This window comes from Augochlora pura, chromosome 3 (genome assembly GCF_028453695.1).
Source record: "Augochlora pura isolate Apur16 chromosome 3, APUR_v2.2.1, whole genome shotgun sequence".
NCBI lineage: Eukaryota > Metazoa > Arthropoda > Insecta > Hymenoptera > Halictidae > Augochlora > Augochlora pura.
This window is the reverse complement of record NC_135774.1, coordinates 12430704-12456772: the sequence shown is the minus strand read 5'-3', so window position 1 is coordinate 12456772 and position 26069 is coordinate 12430704. Positions and strand designations below refer to the sequence as shown.

At 44.0% G+C, this 26069-nt stretch overlaps 1 protein-coding gene across 8 annotated transcripts in view; it reads left to right on the top strand.

Annotated features, from left to right (window-relative positions):
- Nucleotides 1–26069, top strand: part of Ca-beta (Calcium channel protein beta subunit) — a 149558-nt gene that overhangs the window by 55787 nt on the left and 67702 nt on the right. For 6 of the 8 annotated variants that reach the window (XR_013493769.1, XM_078177482.1, XM_078177477.1 and 3 more), the window contains exon 3: nucleotides 6836–6925. The exons of the other annotated variants lie outside the window; for them this stretch is intronic. Coding sequence is in view for 5 of the 6 variants with exons in the window: in XM_078177482.1 (XP_078033608.1) it covers nucleotides 6836–6925 (90 nt within the window). In the remaining variant the exon portion in view is untranslated. The remainder of the gene's footprint in view (nucleotides 1–6835; nucleotides 6926–26069) is intronic. 8 annotated transcript variants of the gene reach the window in all.

The window sequence follows — 26069 nt, the reverse complement described above, 5'->3', positions numbered from 1 at the left end:
GCTGCGATTCGTCGCCGAGGAAACACGGCGCGGCGACATGTACCACGAGCGGCGGAGGACGCTCCCGCCCCGGGGCTGACGCGTCGATGACGAGCTGATGGGGTGTAACGAGCCGATTCCGTGATGAGGGATCGATCTCGAGGAGCAATCGCTGGAACCGGGTTAAGTGAATCCCTTGAATGGGACTTTTCGACGGACGCCTCGCTCTCGCGCTCGTCCTAACGATATTCCTTCTCCTGTTGCTCAAGGGCCGGGGCCCTCCGGCCGACCTAAACCCTGCGTAACGACGCGCAATTTTCAAAACCTGCATATTCGTCTCGTCCTTTCAATTTGCCACGTTTTACGGTTGCAGGACTCTCGTCGCCGAACCATTAACTTTCGGCGCATTCGTTGACTTTGCGAAAGCTGTCACCATGTACTCTCTTTCGATCCATTTCCACGTTGCGTGACGTAATTAGGTAGATGACGCCGAAGATCTGCAGCACGGAACTTATCCAGGAAGTTTTAGCACAATTGCGTCTAAATACGCGTCCATCTAGTTGCCATTAGAGTATAGAATTTTCACAGCCTTATGCACCTTATGAAATAACCCTTTGCACTCGAAGCCATTTCAACTTGGAAATCTGAAATAACTTCTCTGGCTTGTAGTATTTCCATTTTACATAACAAAGTGCATTTCAAGCATACATAACCTTTTACAATTCTTAAAATGCAAACTTTGTTAGTATCAAAATTATTTAGCAACACGATAGAACAATTTTATATTTATTTATACCACTCGTGTGCGAAGGGTTAAAAAAATATGTTTTTAATGGACGCGTGCTGGTTTTCTTAAGAATTCAAACATTTAGCGACCCGCGTTTTATAACGTACAATCAATTTTCTCGTTGCGTGATGTAATTAGGGAGATCTGCAACTGCGGATTCTTCCAGGAAGTGTCCGCACGATCGCATTAAATACAAGTTCTTAGATGTAATTGGACTAACGATTTGTACGTATACGAACATCGCGAAGCAGTCCAAGCAAGTAAAAAATGAACGAACGTTTGCATCCTTTCTTAAGAATTCAAACGTTTAGCGATTTGCATTTTATGGCGTGCGATTCATTTTCTCGGGTTAAGGACTAATTAAGGAAACGATTCTGATGATATGCAGCTCGGGATTCGTCGAGGAAGTGTGAGCATTAAAATAGTGTCAATATTAAAATAGTGACGATATTAAAATAGTGTCGATATTAAAATAGCGTCAATATTAAAATAATGTCAATATTAAAATAGTGTCAATATTAAAATAGTGTCAATATTAAAATAGTGTCAATATTAAAATAATGTCAGTATTAAAATAGTGTCAGCATTAAAATATCAGTATCTAAATACAGGTTCCTCTGGCATTATTGTAGTACAAATTTTCAAGTAACGTCGCCTTGAAGCGATTAGAAATTTAAAAAAGGCGTAAGTTAAACAAACGCCTTCTTCATCAAGAATTCTGACATTCGGCATTTCGCATTTTATAGCGGACAATTCCTGTTCGCGTTACACGAAGTACCTAATTAGGCAGAAAACCGAGAATCATAATCGCCGGCACAATCGCATTTAAATGCGAGTCCCTGCGATTGGACTCGGCTCTTTTACGCAATGTCGCGTCTTCTACGAGCAGTCGAAAGAACCAGGTGCTAAGGATGTTTCTTTTCCTAGGAATTCTACCAACCTCCACTGATTTGCGTTTTATAGTTCGCAATTCCTTTTCGTGTCACACAAAGTACCTAATTAGGAGGACGATTCTAAAGCATAATCGTATTTGAATGCGAGCTCTTACGACTCGACGCAAGATTTTTACGTAATCTCGCCTCTTCAACGAGTAATTAAAAATCATGGCTATTAAACCAACGTCTAGTTCCTTTCTTAACCCTTTGCACTCGAAGCCATTTTAACTCTAAATCTAAAATAATTTTTCTAGCTTATAGTATTTCCATCTTCTGTGACAAAATGTATTTTATACAGATGAAATTGTTTCTTGTGACTCATACCAATAGTTTTACTGTTAAGAATTTTTTAAATCAAAACTTTATTAGTATAAAAATTATTATCTTAGTGATGCCTTAGAGTGTAAATTCTGAATTCGAGTCTAAAGGGTTAAGAATCATAGTAATATTTAGCGACGCGTGTTTCATGGCGGACAACTTATACAAAACAAAATAACGCGAACGCTTATTGCTGCAAATTGCCTCGCGTTCCGTTCCGATCCGAAAAATTAGGTTAGAGAGGGTTAAGGAAGATTTACAGTTGTCGCGCGGGCACCGTCCCCGTCGCGGCCGGATTAACAAAACAAGTTTCCAATTACAAATATTCCGCTGTGTTTTATTTGATCGGGGTGTTGAGTTTCAAGAGCTCGAATTGGAGACTGGTCGCCGGGAAACTGGTTTCGAAATGTTGCAGGCCAGCGTATCCACCGTGTGACTGTAATTATAATGCAAAGCGGCCTTTGGAAATATATTATTTCCTCCGCGGTTATTAATACCGACCTCTTTTTACCACGATGAAATATCGAAGCCTAGGGATGAGCTAACAAGCAGGAAGTCGATCTCCAGCGCTAAATTTAGTTGCAAAACACGCCCCGGGGGAGACGTTTCTTTTTCGAATTTCTCGGCTCCCTGGTTCCAGCGTCTGGCTCCGGATACGGCCTACGTAACCCTTTGCTGCGCCATTATCTTCACAGTTACAGTAATTACAACCTAACATCCTAATCAAATTTTTCGCTGCGATAATATTACGGTCAGCGCAATTAGTTTAGAATAACGAATATATCCATCTTGGTATTTTAATTACGATTTTGTGTAAGGTGTTAAAAATTGTCAGACATTTTGGAATAATTTTAAAAGAAATTGCTTGGAAAAAAATCTGTATTTAGTACGTACCTATTTATTAGAATATTTAAAGATCGCTAAAAAAGAACAGAATTTTATTCCAACTTAAATTATTAAAGTTTCTCGACGAGATACAAAGTATGGTAAATTCGTCGTCGCAACTTGACCAACTATCAAATTTGCGGTCAACATATGCGACAGCTCGGTCGAGGGCTGCTTTTTCTCGTGAAAGTAATTACCACAAAGAAGTGTCGGTCAGTGGCTCCGGTAGTTCGATCGCTGAGTGACATTTAATTGGAGGGTATAATCGTGGATCGAAGCCAGTTACGCGGAGCAGGTGAAGAGAATCGTGGATGTTCGAGGGCACGGGTTGCTTTTAGGGCTAACGACGGGCCTCTAAAGCGAGAACGATGAAAATGGAGAGTAGGACCGGCCGTCTAAGCCTGGAATGCAGCATAAGTGCACGGGGGAGCCCCGGCTTAGGTTGGGTCGCCTCTTGGTGGGGGCCAGAAGGTTGGATTTGACTTTGCAGTTGTGCGGCACGCAGCATCCTCTTTTCGATGTGTTTAACTTGCTGGATACAGTAAGAGCGAACAACAGAAGGAGAGGGGGAGAGGAATAAGAGAGAGAAAGAGAGAGAGAGAAGAACGAAGGGAGAGCCGTCTGGAGGCAAGAAGAACGAGAGGGAAGAGGACAGATAGAGGGGCCAGTAAAAGTGACGAGGGTATGATGTTCGCTTTAATATCCACCAGCAGGTATATATTCTCACTTGCTCTGCTCGTCCCTCTATCTTTTTCCGTTCTACACCCCCGCTCCGCGCTCTTTTTCTCTCGGCCTATTCTCCCTTTCGCTGTTCCCCGGTTCGTTCCGAGCGTGTCGATGGCATAATCTCTGGGAAACTACAGCAACGGCGTCGGGGAAAAGAATGAAATTTTCCGGAGCTCGAGATCCAGCGAAGTCAAAAGACGGACAATGTTAAGGAATGAACAATGACGATGCGTAAGCAGATTTAAAAGATTAGCGAAGTCAGAGGATGGAGTAGAAAGGTGGACCAGGTGGAACAATAAAAGAATTCGAAAGATGTCGAAAGACTAAGGGATGAACGAAGTTAAATAATGAACGATGAAAAGAGTTGAAAGATGAACAAAGTTGGAAGATGAGACTACTTGACGGATAAATGAAAACAAAATCAAAGGATGAATAAAGTCAAAGGATGAATAAAATCAAAGGATGAATAAAGTCATAGGATGAATAAAATCAAAGGATGAATAAAGTTAGAAGATGAATAAACTCAAAGGATGGATAAAGTCAAAAATAAACGAAGTCAAAGGATGAACAAAGTTACAAGATAAACAAAGTCAAAGAATGAACAAAGTCAAGGAATGAACAAAGTCGAAAGATCATCAAATCTAAAAGACAGCCAAAGTCAAAAGCTGACCAGTCTCGAAACGCGAACAGATTCGAGAGACGAGCGAAATCAACGTCAAGCAGAAAGAGTCCTTCAAAGGACTCCCCCACAACTCAGTCAGTGATGCGGAAAGGATGACATGCGAATTCTTCCTGCTAGAAACGAAACGAATTACCGGCCTTCATCAAACACTCTGGCCAGCAATTACAACACACGGCCGTAGGAAAAAGGAGCGAGAGGAAAACGGAGGATCTAAAATAAACGAAGATCCTGCTGGCTGGTGTGGGAGCATCACGATTTACGAAACGCGGCGATCGTAAATAAATAAAGAGAAACGTGCAATGGTTGGTCGTCTCTCGAAATAAATGGCGGCTAGATCCTACGGATGCCAGCGCGCGGACCCTTTGTCCCAGGACCATACGCAACCCGAGGTCCTGGTATTAGGATTAGACACGCTGCACACCCCCGAAATACTGCGCCGACGCCTTCCTCTCGAAGGTCGTGTCCCTGAACGGAAGAAACTGGATTGATCCGAAGTTTTCCTCGAACAGTTGGAAAACGGGCGGTCGAAGAACGGTGCCGAGTCACATTTGACCCAAGCCAAATTACTGTACTTTGAACAGTTTGGAAAAAATAGGTAAAAGGTTTTATTTTCAGAAATTTCTCTGCATTACTGGAGAACTGTTGAAGACATAATTTTGAGATAATTTTAAAAATTAATTATTATTAGATTATTGTTAATTAGTGTCATCGTGTTGCTTGTGCTTCAAGAAGGTACACTAGAATTTTAATACATTGTTCTCGGAATTTTTAAATCATTTTTGGAATGCACAATTATGATATTATTATTGATACATCTAAAAATCCCTCATATTAATTTGCATGCTTATGACATTGTTAAAATTAATGCTTTTTATTTAAAAATTACTCATATTAAAAATGTCTTCTTTATCGAAACATATATTACAATAGAAATCATAAGAGCTTCGAACAAATCAATTTTTGTCATTGTTATAAAATAATACATTGGCAGCGATTAGGGCAGTTCGAGCGTTGGTATTGGTTGGCTAATGGAGACACGAAGGCGGGAGTATTTTCACGGTATTGGTGCATTATGACAGTCCCCGCAGGCTACGGGTCCTGCAGGATTATGTCCGCGCCAGTTACTGCTTTTATTGTTTCCCGGTGGGCCTAGGCTCTGGCAGAAAGCCGGCAGGCGAGGCTGATCTTGTATCTCCGGAGGATCTACGCGTATTTTCACTTAGCGAGTTACACGACACCGGATACCGTTGATGTACCTCGCCAGGTTGGATCATTAGTACCAACTGTTCGGGAATCCGCAAGTACCTTCCCTAAATCTTCCTCCCCCTCTCCCTCCGCCCCCCCTCTCTCTCTATCTCCCTATTTCTATCTCTCCCTCCCTCCCTCTTTCTCTCTCTCTCTCTCCCCCTTTTTTACTCTGCCTCCGTCTCTCTTTCTCCACCCGCTGCGTCACGAATTGTCAAGGGAATGACGAGAGCTTGTGCGCGAAAGTTCGCCCTTTTTTTTTTTCGTGCTTTGTTCGTTGTCCCGTGGCTGGCCCGCGAACAGGAAGATGAACTTTCGAAATTCTCGGTGGGTCCGTACCGTGAAAAGAAATACACACCGTGGCAACCCGGTGGTGGATCGTTTGAAATTCATGGCGGCGGATCCCCACGGGACCGGTGGGCGTGCACTTTTATTTGTAATCATCATTAGCCGGGCGCGCATTATTAAGATTCTTCGGGGAGATCTGTTTCTCGGAATCTGGAGCGGTGCGCGAGGAATATTTCTGCTTTTAGCTTGAAGTGTTAAGCGGGATTAGTTACTTCGGAACACTTCTGCGCGAGTTTCTGTGTACTTCACGAGTTTCTCAAGTTTCGAGGCAATTCTGCTGCGGACAAGCCTTGCTTCCTCTTGCTGTGCAATTATTTATGAATCTTTTACTATTTACGGTTTCTTGTAATAAAATAGACGGATTTTTGAAATAGTGAATAGACTTAAATATATAAAATATTTTCACGTATCGATGTGAGAGAATTTGGCAAATGAATATTTCGACTATTTTAAAACCAGTTTATTTGCCAAATATTGTAGTATAAATATTTGTAACTCTATTTATTATTTCAAAAATCTATTTTATCCAAAATCTAGTTGGTAGCAATATTATAGTGTCCGGAAGACTAGAGTATATTATTCGATCGACCAATCTAATTTCCTTATTAAATTCAATTAGGTCTTGTATTATTATTTAGGTTCTTTATTTTATCTTTGAGAGACTTGTACTTCTCACAGATATGAAGGATTATTGTTAATACGATTTCAGGAAACTCCAACTTCGTTCTATCAGAGCGTACGGTATTTTATTAAATATTTCTGCCAGGGGCAGTGCTCCCACTTGTTCCAGCACCGTGAAATGATCGATGGCACAATCTTATCTGTAATCTTCCAGCTGCATCTTCAAACCTCGACACTCTCTATTAATCCCATCACAACGATTGACTCACGGGGTATAGTCCCGACATTAAGGAATTAATGGACTTTCAGGAAAGGTCGAACGGAAGGGCCACGCTGCACGAGGGTCGCGATGAACTGCAATTAGTCAATCTGTGCGTGCCTCCGAGATCGACGATCGTCGTAAGTAGATCCAATTCACGAGACTCGACGCTTTCGCACGGGACAAGCCTACGATGATCCTCTGTATTGCACAACACTTGGACGCTTCCACCGACTTCTCACCGTTCGCGACGTTTCCGTCGTCTTGTCTCTAGCAACAATCGAACTTCCATAACGACGTGCACAATTATAAACTCGAAGCAACTTTTACATTTTTACCAATTTCAAGATTGTTAATTTTTACGCAAAATAGAAATTTTCTGTGTCCATTGCAAGCTGTTGAAACCCTTTTTCTATTTTAATTAACCGAGGATAATATTTTGGCATTTTTAATTTAATTTAATCTTTTTGCTATTTAAATAAAGAAAATGAGGAAAGAATGAAAACTTAACATAATATAATATTCGTCTATTATATAAATATATATAAATGAGATATTTTATTATTTGTTAAAGTATTACTATAAATCTAAAAGTTACTTTGCGTCTATAATTATTGACGCCATTGTATACTAATTTAAAAAAGTCTGAACAGAGGACAAATGATATGACCATAGCTTCAAATAAAAATTCTATGCAACCCTTTGAGTGATACAACGATCTCAGCAATGATTTTCTTTAAATACAATACATGCAAAAATTAAAGTAACCTAGTCTCCTCGTCTAGAGGAAAAATGCATACTGCACATAATTATCTAGCCTCACGCACAATTTCTCTTTGCTGCAACGGTGTTCAGAATATTGTCGCTCGACCGAAGATAATATCCTTTGCACAAAATTCATAGTAACGTTCAAGGTTTGCGCTGCTAGGGCCAGGCCAATGGCAACGCGCGACTCACCGACTGCGGGATGCACTCACTCAGATGCACTACGGATTGGCACCGAGCGTCGAAACCGAGCCGAACCGCAAAATAACACGGGCTGCGCACGCAAAAGGAAACACGGCCGAATAATGCCACCGGCTTTAATTCTTTTCGTAGAAGGGACCGCGACCCACGACAATGGTACTAACGAGGCCCCTAAACGGCCGCAAAAGAAAGCGTTAATTTCGACCTTTCAAGTGTAAATTCCGCACCGCGTCTCGCTCTCGTTTTCAGCGACGGGCCCACGGGTTCCACCCAATTTCTTTCTCTCTCTCTCTCTTCCTCTCTCTCTGTCTCTCTTTCTCTGTGCGCTGTTAACAATGATGACAGTCAAGATTCGCGGATGTTCGCGCCCGGCAATTATGTCCCGCTGACGTACGAACCGCAGCGCTCCTTATGCGTTCGACAGCTGCCGAACTTTCGTTGCAGCGGGGTTGCACGGGCCGCGCTTGCATTAGTGCAATGACGGCTGTGCAGGGGTTAGAGCAGCGAGGGGGGAAGCCTCCTGACGCGGGAGGAAGGATCAAGCCAGGGAAAGGATCTCTTTGTCCTCACCGAGATCCTTACGGCAGCGTTGACCTGCTCAAGCAATGGCGTGGAACCCTCATTTTTTGGCGTTCCGCAGATCTGATTCGACGGGCATCGTCCGCCCGTCTTCGTGCCATTAATTTTCTGGTTTCGCAAGTTTCCCCATTTTCTCTTTGCTGGTTCTGCAAATATGCATGTACCAGGTGGACGATTTAATCCGCGGTCTTTACAATTGACTAATTGCAACTTGTTTTAAAGCTAGTATGGTTTTTGTAATAACAGTTTTGTAAATGATGTTTGATATTGTATTTAAAAATGTGGACAGGAAATCAGTAACGAAATGGAGGTCTTTATGTAAAAAAATATTAACTATAATTGAACAAGATATTTCGAACACTCACTTCTATATTCAAACATATTAATATGCAATGCCGATTGTTCTCTATAAAGAATAAAAGAATTATCTCTGTCCAAATATTCAGTGTTAAAAATATTAGAGTTGATACAATACTAGAGGTGAATGTTTGAAAATGTTTGTGCAAACCAATCAAGAATATCAAAGCTATAGCATCACTAGATTGCACAATCTATTTGATCTAAACACTTGCTTATAGTCTATAGCCCCCACTGCTAACAATATCAACAATATCAAAGTACAAACCCAAAGTATACTAAAAATGTTTGCAGATCTTTGTGCAAAATCGGAAGATAAATTTCCTAGTCGATCTAGTAACATTCAGCTAAAAAGTTCAATTTAAAATCTTTAGCCAAGTTGACTATACAACCATCTATTATGCAAGTAATGTTTGAGGATATTTGTACAAACTTAAAATAGAATTTTCGTGATCGTTGAAAGAAGTTTGAGAGCTTAATAATATGAATATTTTCAATAGTATAATAAAAGAGTTGCCTTCTGCTGAGACATCGCAGATGAAGTCAAAGGTTTGAGGACATTTGTGCAAACTCAAACCAAAATTTAGAAATTACAGAAAAAATATTCCAAAAGTTTTAATCACTATATTTAGACAGTTGCCTCCTAAGTCGAGTTCCGGCAAGTGAACCCAATGTTTGACGGGGTTTGAGGAAAGTGAATCTGGTGATTCGGCAGGTGCTACGCCGGTGGGTGACTTATTTCTCTCGCGATACGCAAAAGGCGGTCCCGCGCTGGCGAACTGGCCCTTGCAGCCCTGCTGCGCTGCGGTTAACTTCTGCCAAGGGGCTCCTCCGGGCATTGTTGCAGCGCCAGTTTTTGACAGGTACCACGGCCGCGTGGTGCGTGCGCCCACCTACGTACGCTCGACGGATTAACGTCTGGGAGAGCGAGGGCGACGTGGAAACAGGTCTTGGGCTCATTGGTATTTTATTATCGGCACGGCCGAGCCCCGGCCGGGAGAGAGATCGGCCGGCCATTAAGCCCGGGGATGATAAGTTTTGTACACAGCCGTTCTACCGTTAATAGTCACTTACTTTTGGCCAGATCCACGGGAAACCTGTTCCGTGACGGCCGCCTAACCCGCGCACGCCTATTGAATTTCAAACGTATATACCGGGAACCCACTCCGATTATCGATCGTTTCTGGGTCACCTTTCTCTAGGCATTTGGCAGAAGCGTTCGACCACGTACTGGACACGTTGGATTAGGGGACGGCCACCGTTCTGGCCGCTTCTTGCCCCCTTCGCTATGCCTTCGCTGTTAACATTGCTGTCCACGAGAATTTAAAAGTTTTTGGGAGTTGAATTGACGAACAATAGATGACAGAGGACTGAAGAATCCCTGTTCATACCATAGCTATATTGTAATAATTTCTATAAAGATAAAAAACAATTTATATTTATCGTGTATCTACATTTTCTTAAATGTTTCAATATTAATGACAAGAAATCAGAATTTTATTTAGGCTATAGAGGATTGAATTACATTCACACATAACAAGTTATTACTGAGATCATTTCAAGCAACTTTTTCCTTCATAAAAATTTTCTCCGAGGTATAGTTAATAATGAGTTATTAACGAAACATATTGACCAATGAAAGGCGAGAAAAGAAAATTTTTTTAATGGGAAAAGTTTCTTCAAATGACCTCAACTACCCCTAATTTTCTGATTGCGAGTGACTTTTAAGACACCCTGTATAATGTTTAAGAGTCTTCGCGGTACAAGACTCGTTTTTCGATTTTTGGTACTCAGACTTCTGTAAAATAAAAAGTTTCTTGATTTATCTATCTTTTTAAGCTCGATAAATTTGGATATTTCTTTACTAAAATAACAAAAGAATTTTTTAAATAAATCTCCTTACACAGATCGTCGTAGGTTATTTTCTAGCATCTATAGAAATCATTAGACTCGAAACGTAAAGACAAACACAAAATATTACTTAAATCTTCCCTCTTTTTAAACTTAGATAAAATAGATCTCCTTAAATCTTGCCCTACGTTGAAAACGAAAGAAACTAAATAAGTAAAATTGTCTTAAATACATAACCCCTAACGTACATGTTAAGCCCCACTTAGGGTAGCCCAGGATTAGCCTGGTCATTTCTGAAATCGCATTTGCGTTCCTGCTTAAGGTGGAAGAAAATCCAACGGGATAACGGAAGATCGTCATTAATCAATTCCCCGCAGCAGAGAACAATAGAAACGGCTGATTCAGGTGTTCCAATTTGTTCCGAAAGGTGCGCAGGATCTCTCGTGCACCACATTTTGCGAAATCTTTTACGAGATCGTTCCGATTAGAGGAGTCACCCCGAGAGTGGAAGACGGTCCGCCGTGGGAGAACAAACATAACTTACCGCGAAGGGACGGGGTGGCCCTTTTCACCGTGGGACAAAAGTTAAAACTATACCGTGAACGCGAGGTGTACGCCATCCTCTGTGCAGCCTGAAGAGGGTCAGGTGAAACTCCTTTGAGGGTCCTCCACCCGGGGAGCATTTATTTCTGAACGAGGTGTACAGGTCGGGATGACCCTAACCTAACCTAACGATCGGCCGTCCCTACGGGTGCACGCAAACGACTGGAAACCCTTCGCAGGGTTGCCCGGGTCCGTTTCTGTCTTGTTGGCAAGTGCACTTCTGGCTTGACCCTTCCAACAAACGAGCAGATCACCTCGCGGATGCAAATGTGGGTGGCGAGTCCATTGTCACTCCCCACCCCTCTCCGTTCAAAAGCCAAGAAAAATCGACCTGCCGATTTTTCTTAAATCTGTCGGAAAGTTAAGCCCGGCCGGGCACGAAGGGTCCAGTCGTAGCCCATTGTTGTAAATCTCGAAATCTCTTGAAATAACGCGGCCGTAGCCGGTCACGCGGTCGGAAGTACAGATCACGTGGGGCTGATTTTGCATCTTCGATTCGAGATAACCGAGCCTTTGACGAGGGACGACAAGTTATGCTAGCTATGATTGTACCGGGAACGATCGCCCCATTCTTGCGACGAGGGGGGAACCGATGCTAGCTGACCGACGAGAAAAATTGTAATACGGAACGGTGCTCGATCAATTCGAGCGGAAACTCTGTGGATCGTTCGTTTATACTTTGTTCCCGATATTAATTACAATGGTCTATCGTCGCTTTATTGAATTGTTAATTAATTCCGAAAGAAGCGTTCACGCTATTCCACGGTTATTAACAGTAGAAATTATTCGCGGATAGAACTCGATTATATTCCCAATAAAATCGATCGATCGTTATAATTCCCCTATCGCGTTCAATATTTGCACCGACGGACTGCGAATTAATTCTACGCGGAATCATTTGTTCTATTATTGGAAATAGCCAGACAGAAAAATTTAATTGTGGACGCTGTCGATATGCATCATGTCGCAGACGTCGAGATGAATGCTGCAGAGTTTTATTAAATTCTTTTCTATTCAATTATATATTATGAAGTTGTCAGTTATAATATTCAATTTTTAAATATAATATTGAAATTTTATTCGCTTTTTCTCATTTTTAAAATATCCAAGTTTGAAGTGACAAATAGTGTTGATTGACAGTGTCGAACAAGGTGATGGATTTTTATATTAAATATTATATTATAATTACACAATTGCTGCCGATAGTATTTAATAATGTATTTAAAAGCAGCGTGGCGAACAAAGGGTAATGATTTCGATAAAAATCGTAGGAAATCATAAATCGTTTCGACTTTTCGGAGGAAGGTATCACCGTGCTCGGTCGTTTGTCATTGCCAGAGAATTTCGTCAGGCTTTTGGCCGTCGTTAAACGCGGTCTTCCAGCGTCTGGTAGTTACAAAGTAGGTGCACCTGAGCACGTGAACGGAGTGCCGGATCCCTGTATCTAACCTTCCTCACGTTGGATCACCGTTCCACCCGATGTACCCGCGATGAATTCCTCTCGTGCCTTCGGCCGTCGTCGAAGCCGCGGTAACGCAATCCGAGTAACCAATAGCGTTGTGCGCCGGAGTCCGAGTGGCCCCCACCATCGGCCGCGCCAGCGGGCCACAAGGCCCGAAAATATCCACGAAGCGTAAAACACGGCTTCCTCCTCTCTAAGCGCGCGCGCGGGGACCGGCGCGGCGCGGCGCGACGGGACCCGTCGTCTACACGCAACAGTCGCGAGTGTGCGTCACACCGCGCTTAGAGGCGGGAACGGAGAGGGGCCCCCGTCGCCGGGGCCCGCCGGGGTGGGGCGATGGGGGGGGAGGAGGGGGGGGGGGGGGGGCGCAAACGAAAACCGAACCAGCACACGGCGCTTTCTTTGTGCAGCAACGTGGCTCTAGCGAGTTTTAGGCGGACGCTGCGGTCCGATTCACAATGCGGCCGCTAATGTCCACTTACCGAGGCGCGGTTCCCCCGCGGGCCCTACACCAACTATCGGGCTGTTTTAGTGCTTTACGGCGGCCATAATGCCATCTTCCTTCGACGCCAGGTAGATGGTGAGAGACCCCTACAGCCGTGAGCACTACGCCGGATTCGCTACAATATTACGACGCACAATAATCCCGAGAAACCCACCGAGAATTATAGGGACTTGGGCTAGTAACTGTGGCCCGAGACGGCAACGAATTCTGGTAGTGAGCCGAGGATTATTCGACGGAGATAGGCCAACGGGTTTTCGGTCTTTCACGATCGCCGGAGACAGCACCGTCATTATTTTTGTTCGGGCCCTCGGTAGTCAGCCGATGCTATCTTCGAGCCACGGACGGCTCTCGAATTTTATTCGATATCGATGCAGCGTCGTCGATCTTCTTGACAGGGTGGCTTCAACCCTTAGCTATCGAGATTGTCGCGTACCCTTATCTCTCTTCTTCGTTGCGTCAAATTTTTGTAGCAGATGGTCTAAATTCTTGATCAAGTGCTATTGAAATTTGATTTGCAATTAAATATTATTTTGAGGATGCAAGGAATATTCGACGACGTTCCTATAAATCATTAATATTAATGAAAGGTATAAATTACATGTTACACTTGGTTACAGTCTAGACAAAGAATGTTCGATAATGTTTCTATAAAGTCAAGAAAAATATCACAGTCTAATATCGCTTAAAAATTCCGATATTTAAACAGTGATTTATATAGATTATGTTGAGACAATCAATGTACAACCAATGTTCTAAGCTATTTAGATGCAGTCAGACGATGAACATAATGGTTGCAGAAAAATTTCAACGCATCAAAATTGCAGTGTTCGAGATAGTTTATGCAAAGTCAAAGATCATCGCAACCTTGATAATAGATTAAAATAAAGCACCCCCTTTGATTAGCGACGAGCACAGTGGCCCCTTGCAATCGTGTTCGCAGCAGAGCGCAGCCTATTTCCTGCAGAATAAGAATCGCAGGGCAATTGGGTGTAGCAATTGTGGGTAGAACCAAAGACGTTGCGAGTTAAAATCGTAGCAGAGGATCGCATAACGAAGCAGTTTCGATTCAAGTTTCCGGTCAGACGGCGATCGCCGCGAACCCGCTCATTGGGTGGTCTCTCATTACGGCGGTTCCTTCAATGACTTCTTAGCACATTCGGCTCAGGAACATATGGCTCCTGGCCGGTTGAATCGGGATGACTGGCCGCACAGAGGGCAGTATTGTAGGAGCCGGAGTGATTTTTCATGGGAACCGTCCCGGTAAAAAAGTTCTATCCTCCGTTGCCCGGGATAATGAGTACTTTTGTGATGCAGCCGGGAGAGACCCCCGGTTTTCTCTAGTTAGACGTATTCGATTCGAACAAACGCTTCTTCTGCGCCGGATTCGTTCAGCCTTCGAAACTGCTACCTTCCTTTGCGCGAACAGCTACAATATTTATTAGCCCTAACCCCAAAGCTGGCAGAAATAATCTTATACAATTTCGAGAGACCGAAACTGCTCGACAATGCCACATTATTAGCTACAGTTTCAATAAAATATAGTAAAATATGATAGAAAATTATACGTGAAAAATTTATTTTGCTTTGCAACCAGTTTAAACAATCGATTTTAATTTAATACAAATTTTCTTCTGTAATTATGGATTTGAGTGGACATAGAAAAATCATAAACAAGTGAAGAATAATTAAAAAATTAGTTAAGATGGAGACAGTTATAATAATAGTTTCGATTGCAATCGATCCTTACACTGAATGCAACTTTAAAGACTATCGAACTATGGCAAGGTTCCTCAATGAAAATTCCAGCTTCGACAAAGATAAGATTTATTTAATTTTGAAAATGAATGTAAGAAGAATTTAGAAAATCGCGAGCTCAGTTTAGAAGTCCCACGGCCGTGTTATTTTTCGAAAGCAATTCTCCGGATCCGAAAAGATCGGTTCGAACGTTTCCGATCGAGCCAGCAACCTTGTACCGCGGGTCCAATTACATTTAATAAATTCGAGATCGGAGGTCGGCGTAAAGTTGTCCGATGTCCGGATCGATAGGGAACGAATTCGATCGCAATCTGGCCCGTGGATCTTCGGGATCGAGAAGAATAAACGAGTAATTGGCGAGGAAGGAAGGAAACGACGATGCCGGGTAGCGAAGAGGACGAGGAAGGAACGGAGGCGGAGAGGATCGAGGGGACGCCGGTAATTATCATTTCTTGTACGAGCCGCCGGTGCGTGTATAGTCACGGATATAGGTGGTTTTGCAACATTCGGGCCCTCATTGTGGCGTGGTTCCTCCCGTGCCCCACCGCCTTGCCACGGCTCGGCCCCTCTCTTTCGGTCTTACAGGCCCGGACTGCGGGGCCCCTCTTTCTTTCTTCTGTTCTCTGTCGCGGCGGCGGCGGCGGCGGCGGCGCAGGCCGCGCGCATCCTGTGCGCTAAAACAAAACGAAAAGACTTGCACGGGGCCTCTCAAGGATAACGACTATGAGAGGCCTAGGCCGAGGCGGGCAGCCATATTGCGGACAATTGAAACCGTTGCAGTGGGTTTTTCGGGTACCTGCAGCTGCAACACTCCGGTATCACGCACGCCGTAACGCGCAGATGCCCCGTCGCCCCGGCCAATTAATGCGGGCACACGCACGCTACCCGGAAAAAGGGAATTGTGGGTAATTAGATTCCGACCGAAAGCAACAGAGAAAAAAAAAACGAAAAGAAGAAATAGCCGTGAAGCAGGAATTTTTGGCCCCGATTCGGCCGCGCTAGATCCAATCTCCGCTCGGACTGATTCCCGGGCGTCCCTTCATCATCCGTCTCACGGCAAAATGAAAAAGAAAAACCCGCGCTGCCCGCAGCTGCGCGTATTTTTACCCGGTCTAGCTTAGGCGAAACTCGAGGTTGCTTCGGCCGACGAGCGTGTAAATAAATTCCCCGCGCGTTGCACATGCTCTCCGGCGCGCGCTGTTGCTGCTGCAGCAGCACTTGGCGCCGCGGAACTTCCAAATGTTTTGTTCGCCCGTGCCAATAAACTTCTGTTTGAGTTTCCACGGCATTTGTTTAGCGGAGCCCGTGACGATGTTTAGCGGAGCCGTGCCCGACCCACTCGGTTTCAGTTGACCGAGGAGCCATCCCGGTTTAATTGCGGGCAGGGATCCGGCGGAGGTGGCCGCTGGTGCTCGGTGAACGGGCGTCGCGCCGCCGAAAACTTTTGTGGACCACTGTATCCCCCCACCCCCCTCGGTAATATATTCCCGCGCGAAGATGGCGGCTCGAAATATTTTTCCATCGGTCTAGAATACATGCCACCGACCGGTGTGTTCACACTCGCATCCGGACAAAGAATGCATTTGCCACATTACGAAGGACTTTTTCAGAGAGGGGGGGGAGGGAAGGGAGGAGGGTAACCCGATGCCACAAGTTCAGCACCGACGCTGTAAACCACATGGCAATAGTGGGGAGGAATGGCTCTTTGTATCCGTGTGTATAGAGGACCGTCTAAGGCCGGCTAAAAGTCGAAAAGCCGACTTAGCCGGCCTTAGCCGGGTCCGAATCGTTCCTCGATTTTTACTTGCCCGAAAATCGAACGCTCCGAGAACACGGCGCACGGTTTTTCTCACGAATTATTCAACCGAGACTGATTCAGCTTCGATTGTGATTGCAAGAGCTTTTTAATTAGAACAATTTGTTCAATAATACAGTACTTCTTCAGTCTATTTTCATGTAAGTGGATTATTAATAGAACTTTTCGTCTTTAGGGCTAGAAATGTATAGTATTGTATAATAGTAATATTGCAATTATAATAGTAGAAATATAGCAAAAATATAGAACTTTAAATTGCTTTATTGGAAATCGAAGAATAACGAAATAAAATACAGAGATCATGGATATTTTAATGGATATGAAATAGACTGCATTTCTTGCAACTAGGCTTGCGCATGTTCGTGCAAAATAAAATATTTCTACAACAACTGTGACGAAAATAAGTTAAATAAAAATGTGTTTCTTCGTTTAAAATACCGTCGATATTTTAAAAATTAAATAACAATATTCTTAAATTTTTCTAAGTACTTTACACGATAGCATATATACACCAAATTTCAGAGCAAAAATTTACACGGAACTCTACACGCAGCAAGAAAGGTACGCAGATTCGGTATTTCCATTACTGCAAATGGAAGAGCAATTTTTCCAACCAAGTCAGCAAAGTATAGCGTTCCCTCACCGGGCGAGGAACACGCGGCCACCTCGCGAAGACGTTCGGACTAATTGTGAAGAGTCTCGGCCGGACTTTAACTTGATGATTGCGGCCTGTACTAATCACCGATTCCGTGCGGGAGCTAGAAATTGTCGGGGACTCGGCTCCGCGGCTCTCCGTAGCAATTAAATCGATCGGCCGGTGATTGCGCGGCTAGTTTACTGGCGCATAAATCGTCGATTTAAGCCTCTGAATTTTTTACGGTCGCTCGTCATAACGGTAGCCGGTGTTTTCTACACGCGTTCCGCCGGTACACCGTTGGGGGGGAGGAACATAAAGTTTCGGCCGCGGAGTATAAATGTAAATCGGTTTTCGGCCGAAAGAATTTTTAAGCGCGGCCAGATTCGAATGGCGTCGATGGTAATGCAACTTCGACACCAAGGAATGGCGAGAAGGAAAGAGAGACGGAGCGAGAGAAACAGCGAGCGAGCGAGGGAGAGAGAGAGAGAGAGCCGTGGTCCGAGGGTGGAGGGGGTGAAAGAGGCGACGGAGGGAAGGGGAGACACGGGTTCGCCGAATCTAAAGGACTCGCAGGCTAGCAGGGCCCGAAAGTCGTCCTACACGGTCAGGATCCAATCTCATTTGGTACTAGCATGCCTTCGCTCACTCACCTCCGAGCCACGGATTATTGGCTGCTCTCCTGCCCCCTCCCCGTGGCCTCTTCATCCTCGATTCTCCTCGAAAGCGCTATCCCCACCTCGTAGATCATTATCGCCCAGACATTCCGAGATGTATCTGCAGCGCAAATGCGGCATTACCGGTGAACCGTCCTGCCCCTCTCTCTTTCTCTCTCTCTTCCTCTCTGTCTCGGCAGATTCATCGGTCCTTGAACAGACCCCCGACTACTTCGGCTAGCTCCGAAAAAACAATGGAGGCGAGGAGGGCATCGGCGCAAAAGTGATAGTCACGAGACGGTCCGAGAATCGCAGGTGGCATTAGGCCACGCAAACCGTCGACCAAAATTGCAGCGCATGCATCTGCTGTGATCCTCGCACGCTCCTGTCATTACGCTCTCCTTTGGCAACCATTTCTCGACGTACTCACCGCAGTAATACAATCATCCACGAAGCAAGACACGGAGCGAACCGTTTGCTTCTTCTTCGAAGGAGAAGCAGAGGCTGGGCCCCCTCGATTGTCTAAGCCCGTGAAGCCGATTCCCTTTCAGAGGTGCGAGTAGGCGCGCGGAACGATGAGTTCGGTTTTGTATGGAGTCGCGGCGCAGCCCAAATAGCTGCGTCGGATATCGTCGAACGAATAAAAAGAATAGTCTATTTATCATGACACCCGCGATCGTAAAGAAAGGTCTTTCGAGGGATACTCACGGGGGTTGTCTGATTCATCAGCTTCATTCATCAACGTCCGCCGCTTCTGTTTCTTTCATTTCTTTGAAACCTAACACGCTCCTCGCCGGTGCTGCGCTCGACGCGGTGCCCCGCGCGCGCGCGTACGTGCATCATGCGAGGGAGCATGACCGGTCCACTGGATTGAACGGTTCATTAGCGGATGACTCCTAATAACATGACTTCGGAGTAATGTACTCTGTCGAATCAGCTGTTAAATCGTCTCGCATTTAGCTGCCCGGAATCGGGCGGAATGATTACGCTGCGGATTTTTATGCGTAATCAAGTCCGAGACGAGAAACTGATTTTAAATAAAAATTAGTTGTTTTCATTATTTTGATGAGCTGTGAGTAATAGGAAATTTTATTGAGTTTATGTTACTATTAAATATTAATTATATTTATATCTCTCTATTTCTCTCTCTCTCTTTCTCTCTCAATAGTTAGGCATACGAGGCTGTAGGAGAATATAATTCCAAAAAATTAAATACTCTACCAATTACTAGTTACCTGTAATTATAATAATAATAAATAATATTAAATAATAATTCCATAGTTGCACCCTGGACACGGTGTAATATGGTGAGACGTATCATCTCCACTCCTCTAATATTAAAAATAAATTTCTGATATATCCGTAACAATACATAAGAACGTGAACGTGCTTACTCAATGAAGTAAACGTTCCAATGCGATAAAACAGAATATAAATAATCAGAAGAGAGAGTATCATAAATGTTGGCTTTCTAATTATATTAGGTCATTAACTACGAAATGCATAAACTTCAAAGGAAAGCTACAACAGTGAAGCATACATTTCCTACTTAATGATCCAATAGAAGACCGATGGTAGACGAAATCGTGATTCTAGGTTCACGGACCCCCCCCCCCCCCCCCCCCCGTCCCTTATCTCTCCTCCTGTCCGACGAATTATCGCGTGTACTCGACGATAAACTCGGCCCGGGATTCAATACGGTGGCCGTCGGGGCACGGTATCGATCGCGTATCTCCCACTAATTGGGATTTCGCGGGATCCTGGGCACAGACTAGGAAAAAACGTGAAGCAAAACGGAGGAGGGTGTGGGTCCCAACATGGTATGACGCGATAATGCGGTACGGACCACGTTGAACGGCTCCGAGGAGGGGAGGGGAGAGAGGCGAAAGAAGAGGCAGAAGAAAAGAAGAAGAACAAGCAACAAGAAGGAGGAAGAAGACAGAAGGGGGCATGGAGGGTGGGGCCTGCCGCACTGACCTTGACTAGGCCCGAAGTTGAGGTGGGTTGAGGTGCTGCCGGGCCCTCCTGTCCACCTTCCCCACCCCTCTCTTGCTGTTCGAGCACCGAGTCCTCTCGTCTCTCTCTCACTCACTCTCTCTTTCTTTCTCTTTCTGTCTGTCTCTCTCTCTCTCTCTTTCTTTCTCTTTTTCCTTCTCTCTTTCTCTCTCTCTCTCTCTCTCCTTCTCTCCCGCCTCTCGTCTCGGCTGGCCCCACCGGGCCTGCCTCGTAGTTCTGCATTCGCAGACTCCTCCATCAAGGACATCACAAAAAGTACATTAGACGAAAACACGTTGCCATTATACCGCGGCGAGCACCGCGAGAGGCGAGCGAAAACGCTACGTCTGCCGTGGCTCAAGCCGGTGTGCAGCCACTGCAGCGGCACCAACGACCACTACCATCGCAGCCGGGCCCGACATTCGGGCCCCCGCAATACCATGAAAAAAGCCCACGGGCTGCTACGCAGCCTTTCTATGACTACGCCAACTTAGGCCGGGCTCGAGACTCTGTACTCACGGATTTCCGTGGAACTACCCTCTTGCGATATCTTTCGAGCCCCGATGCACCCCTTCATGTTAAACAGTAACCTGTCATGGCATTTTATTACACGATTGCAAGTATAAAGTGTTTCTAACCTCTTAACATAGCATTCTCTTCATAGATATGAATAACAATTTTTCGATTGAAAATAATTTTTAAAAATAAAATAGACGATTTAGATTTATTATGTGTTTATATTTAGTAAATTTTTGAATACTGATGACAAGAAATTAGAATTTTATTTTGAATAGATTATTAACCCGTTGCACTCGAAGCCATTTTAAGCTTAGATCCAAAATTAGTTTAGAACTTAGTATAATTTGTTATATGAGATTGAGTGACTCGTAAAACTGTTGTGCTATTAACAGAAGGATATTTAATAATGTCAACATTATTTTGTTGATTACATAACAATTTTCATTGGCGCATCAGAGACGCCATTCGAGTGCAAAGCGTTAATAGAAATCTACGTCAAGTGTCAAATTAGTTAAAGTAGTCAAAGGACTTAATCTTCCTGAAATATTTGGAAATTAAAGAATTCTAAAGTAAAATGAATACGGTAAGGTCAAAGTGGTGGGTTTGCACTTTAAAATCAGCTAACGTGTATCGTCGTACGTTGTAATTTAACGAAGTTATAGCAGTTTCTATTTCGCAGAATTTCCATGATATTTTCGGGCATCAAATTGTGCCCGGAGAGGTCTGATATTCAATCTGTGCCGGCACCCTTTTGATTCAAACCGTCATAAAATGGCGCCAAAGAGTCGTAGGACGGTGTTCTTGGGCTCGTTGGAAAGGAGAGACTTCACGCTTCGTCGTCGCTTTGCTTTCATTCGTCATAAAATATTTTACGTTTTCCGCGTAAAGGCTGCAAAGTGGAATTTTTGATAATAATTAATCGTTATTACGAACGCGAGACTGCTAATGGCGCCGAGATCTCAGCTAAAAATAACAGAAGTGTCCGGGAAGTGCCAACTCCGCCCTTTAAAATGAGTCTAGAATCGTCGCGATACGAGCTTTGGAAACAAAGTTGCAGGTTCTCAAACTTCGTCAAATTTAATTCATTTTTATATCGATTTTTGGATTTTCTTAAATTTTGCGGTGGCGCATTTTTTACTGAAGAAGTCATAAAATGGGACAAAAAAATCGTAGCAAGTCGTTTTTAGGCTCGATCGAAAGGGGAGACTTCAGACTACGCAACTATGGTAGTTGAGTTCGTTAAAAAAACTATTTGCGGCGTTCAGAGGTCTGCAAAATTGAGACAATGGAGGAAGGTAACACAGTTGTAAAAAATAGAATTAGAATTTTTACGAAAACTTTGCGCTAAAATAATCAAAATGTATTAAAAGCGCCAACTTCACTCTTTAAAATGTGCTTTGATCCATTGCGATACGATCACGTATAACAAAGTTACAATTTTTCGAACTTTGTCAACGTTCAATTCTTGTCTCACATTTTGAGGCCTTCTGTCTCCTGCAGCACACTTTCGACTCAGATGGCCACAAAATGGTTACAAAAAATCGTAGAACAATATTTTTGTGCTTATTGTAAAGCAGGAACTTCGAGCTTTCAAATCATCCTAGTTGCATTCAGAGAAAAGTTTATTATCTTTCCCAGAGGATTGCAAAATCGAACTTCTGGCAAGAATCGAAACTCGTTGCAAAAATTGCTGCTACGATTTCCATAATGACTCTGCTGTTAAAAACTCAAAATTTTTACAAATTTCGTACCTATCTCTTTAATATATACCTAGAAAGACTGTTCAGTAAGTCAACATCATCCCCTTGGCGAAGGTATTTTCGACAGGTTGCCAGCAGCGGTTCCCCGAATGCGCGACCGTCGAAAACGGAGGTGGCGAAACGCGCCTTAACTGCCGCCTTTATTTCTGGCCCTCACGGTGTGCACCTTACCATCCTCTCTCTTTCTCTCTCTCTCTCGCCGTCTCTCTTTCTCCCAAGATCAAGGTCAGCGTCGGAGATGACTGGACTCTTTAAGCGACGTATCTTTTCTTCGTACCCCGCGACGGTCTCGCGCCGTTCTCCGGTCCTAAACCGTGCACGTACCGCCGTCGATTTCCGATCGCGGTCCGCCAGGTGAATAATGGCCGTCTACCGGGAGCTAGAAAGTTTGTCACGCGATCCTCGGAACACGGCTGGCACCCCGGCAAGAAAACGCGGGACGAGGAGAAGAGGTGGGGGGAGAGAGGAGACAGGCGAACGCGGAAAAATGGTACGGTAACGGTGTACCGGCCGTGTTCGCCGAGCGCTTTGTGTCGCGGCGCGGTCTCGTTTCCGCGGGTTCGCGCGAGCTGCATGAAACATGGGCTCCTCTTGTAATTATCATCGTTACGGGGACCGAGGCGGATATTTTATCATCCGGACGGAGCGAGGAGCCGCCGCGCGCGGTTTGTCGCGCTATAAATCCTGTGCCGCAAACGAGCAAGAACCCTGCGCGCGGGGTTCTTGCGATTCGTCGCGAGTCGCGTTGCCCGGCTATACGCTCCGCTCCGCGCGGCTGCCACTCTTTCTCTAAGTGCCTATAACGGATAAACCACCGGCAATCCCGATGAGCCGGAATACCACGACGGGCTACCGGCCACGACAATTCCACGCTCGCTTTCTCTCGCGAGGCGAGCGAGCGAGCGAACGGAGCGAGCCGTTAAGGACGCCGCTGGATCCGCGCGCGCGCGCCGCTCCTCCACTCCGAGAACGTTTCCGTGAATTTATCGCTCGGCTTTGGACACTCCGGCGATTCCTGCCGCGGACACTACTGCCACAGGATCCTCCTTTTTTCCTTCTGATGACTAAATCAGGGCTCGAAACGGCTCCAGAAATTATTCCTGGTTAGCTCGCGGCGATGACGGCCGATTGCTCGCCGATCAATCTTCGTTCATGTGCGCCGCTCGCGAATTCCTTCGGACGAATGCTTTTCAATTTAAGAGCACGTCGCAGCTGGATGCAGCTGCCTCGAAAATACCGTCCATTTTTCGTGCTGGTTTTATGCGGAATTAAATGGCAGCTCTATTGTGTTGATAGGGCAGTAACATAGGAAGAATTCCGTCGAGGAGAAATTCATTTTGAGGAATACTTTCCAAGCTTGCATTTGGCATAAACTGTGATTTGATTACATGTCGCATTACGGGGCAAGTGCATTCGAAATTGCATTCAATTTTAATTCAGATTTTATACAGAATTGAAAGGTGATTGCATTTGTTAAGCACTTTTTCACAAAACTCCAAATCCAAGTTATAGATTCCGTAAAAGTTCCTTAAAAGTGCAAATTAATTACATGTCTAGTGCATCTGAAATTGATTTTCAATGCAGATTTTATATTGCATCGAAGCATACTTTCGTTTTTTATAGTTCGAAAACTGCCTATTTAAGGGCGTATGGTATGTACGTCCTCCTCTCATTTGAATGTCGGAAAAGGACGAGCAGTTATGGTGACCATTACGACAGGCTCCTGTGATTATCGCGATGATTATAATTCACTATATACTAGACAAGTAACATCCTTTAATATGAAGTTCGAGCATATCCAAGGAATTAATTATTTCATAAATGAGAGATGATAAATTTTACCCTCTATAACCCGAAAGCACTTTATATTACCATTAAAAAGCTATTACGATGACATCAGCTGTTTAGATGTTTTATAGAATTTAATGGAACCACTTTGCGCATTTACTCTCTGATAATTGCAAAATATTTACGATTAATTTATGCTTCGTGTGCGATATTATTCGGGATCTAAAAATATAATCGAAGAGGTAGACGAATTTTTATATAACTGGGAGAAGGAGCTTTATTTTCTTATTAATAATTTCTACTGTTGCAATTACTATTGCTATTGATCTGCTTGTATAATAATTTATGTAATAATTATACAATAATTTATATTAGGATGTATGTAATGATTTATATAATGATTTATATAATAATTTACATAATACCTCTGTGATGATTTATGTAATAATTATATAATAATTTATAGACTAAATATTCTAAATGCATAAATTGAACGATAACTGCGAAAGCTCCTTAAAAAAAAATGCTATGCATTGAAATAAACAAATCATGCTATTGCGGAGAAACTATTTTTCATGGTTGAAAAAATTCGACGAAGCAGTGCCAACAAAATTTTAAAAAACCATTCTTTCCTGCACAATGTGAGCACTTAAAAATCTTTTGTCTACCACGAACGCAGAAAATCCGCATTTTAAGCACCTAAATGTGCAAACTGGGCCGCAGCTGTGAAAACATTCATCAAAGTAAAAAAAAAGCAACCATGACATTTCCATTCCAATTTCTCGTATAACTATGCGAGCACTTAAAAATTTATCTACTGGCATAATTAGACAAAATTGGCATTCTAAATGGAGTCAGAGACCAAGTCAAAGTGGTTGTCTCAATTTTGACAATTTTACATGGCCACTTTTCATGATCCAAAACACAGTCATTTTAATTACTGCATTTAACCAGATATAATTAAGAACTATATTTTACTAAATATTGTCATTTTAATTTCTTTTTTAACGAAATAATAGACGATTAAGGCAACAATCTATAATTAAAAGGCCTTCAAGTTCCAAAAGATCGTATCCTTAATTTCTCATAAAACATCCGTTTACCCCATAAACCTTCGAATTCCAAAATGTCCGTTCCAAATGCGCGCCCTTGGAAAATCTATTCGCAGCGCTAAACGCCAGAAATCGGGATTCCAAGCATTCAGATAAACAAAATTGTGGATCGTCCGAATGATTCGTTGAAAAGGGGGTGGCGCAATAAAAGCTCGGTTTCCCCATATTTCGGGCAACGGCTGTGGCGCGCACTTACAGCGAGTGCTTCGTGGATAATTTAGTGGGGAATCTTTGGGTGCCCAACGAGTCAATTCCACGGTCGTTGGACAGCAATAACGGAGCCCCGGAGCCGGCGATTTCTTCTTCGTGCCGAAGATAAAAGCGGCGTGCCCGTCTGCCCCTGGTTCGTTTTAATTGCGTTACTTCGAGGTTGATCCGGTCGAAAAGTAGTATAGGATCGCCCGTAAACGGGTCCCCCGATGGTTTGTGCGTTATGCCCGGCTATGCAGTTAGGAGGCTCGTGAAAGTCGATTCTCGGACGCCCACTCTCTGTACCACACGGAGCACCCGTTGTCCGCGTCGCGGCACCGGTGTCAATGCGGTCCGTCGACGCAGATCGTTCCGCGGATAGGTCTCTCTCTCTCTCTCTCTCTCCCTCTCTGTGAAATCGTTGCGATATTTACGGCGGCCGATAATCGATACCCCGGCTTTCAGCGGAGAAGTTGTTAACTAGTCGAGGGAATAATGGCCGCCTTAAAAACCGTATCGTTACTTGATATATTTGCATCGTATAAGTTTACGCTTCTGTCCCAGCGATAGCTCTTTATCTTTATCGCGGGCTATAGGTTTATTATCGGCGGCGCGGCGCGTACGAGAGCTTAGGCCGGTGCCGGCATTCCACGGATCGGAAAAACCGGGTTCATTCGGAAAGAGCCCGGCGACGATGGAAAAATTCGGATCCAGCTGTGTTCGCTTCCTCGAAATTA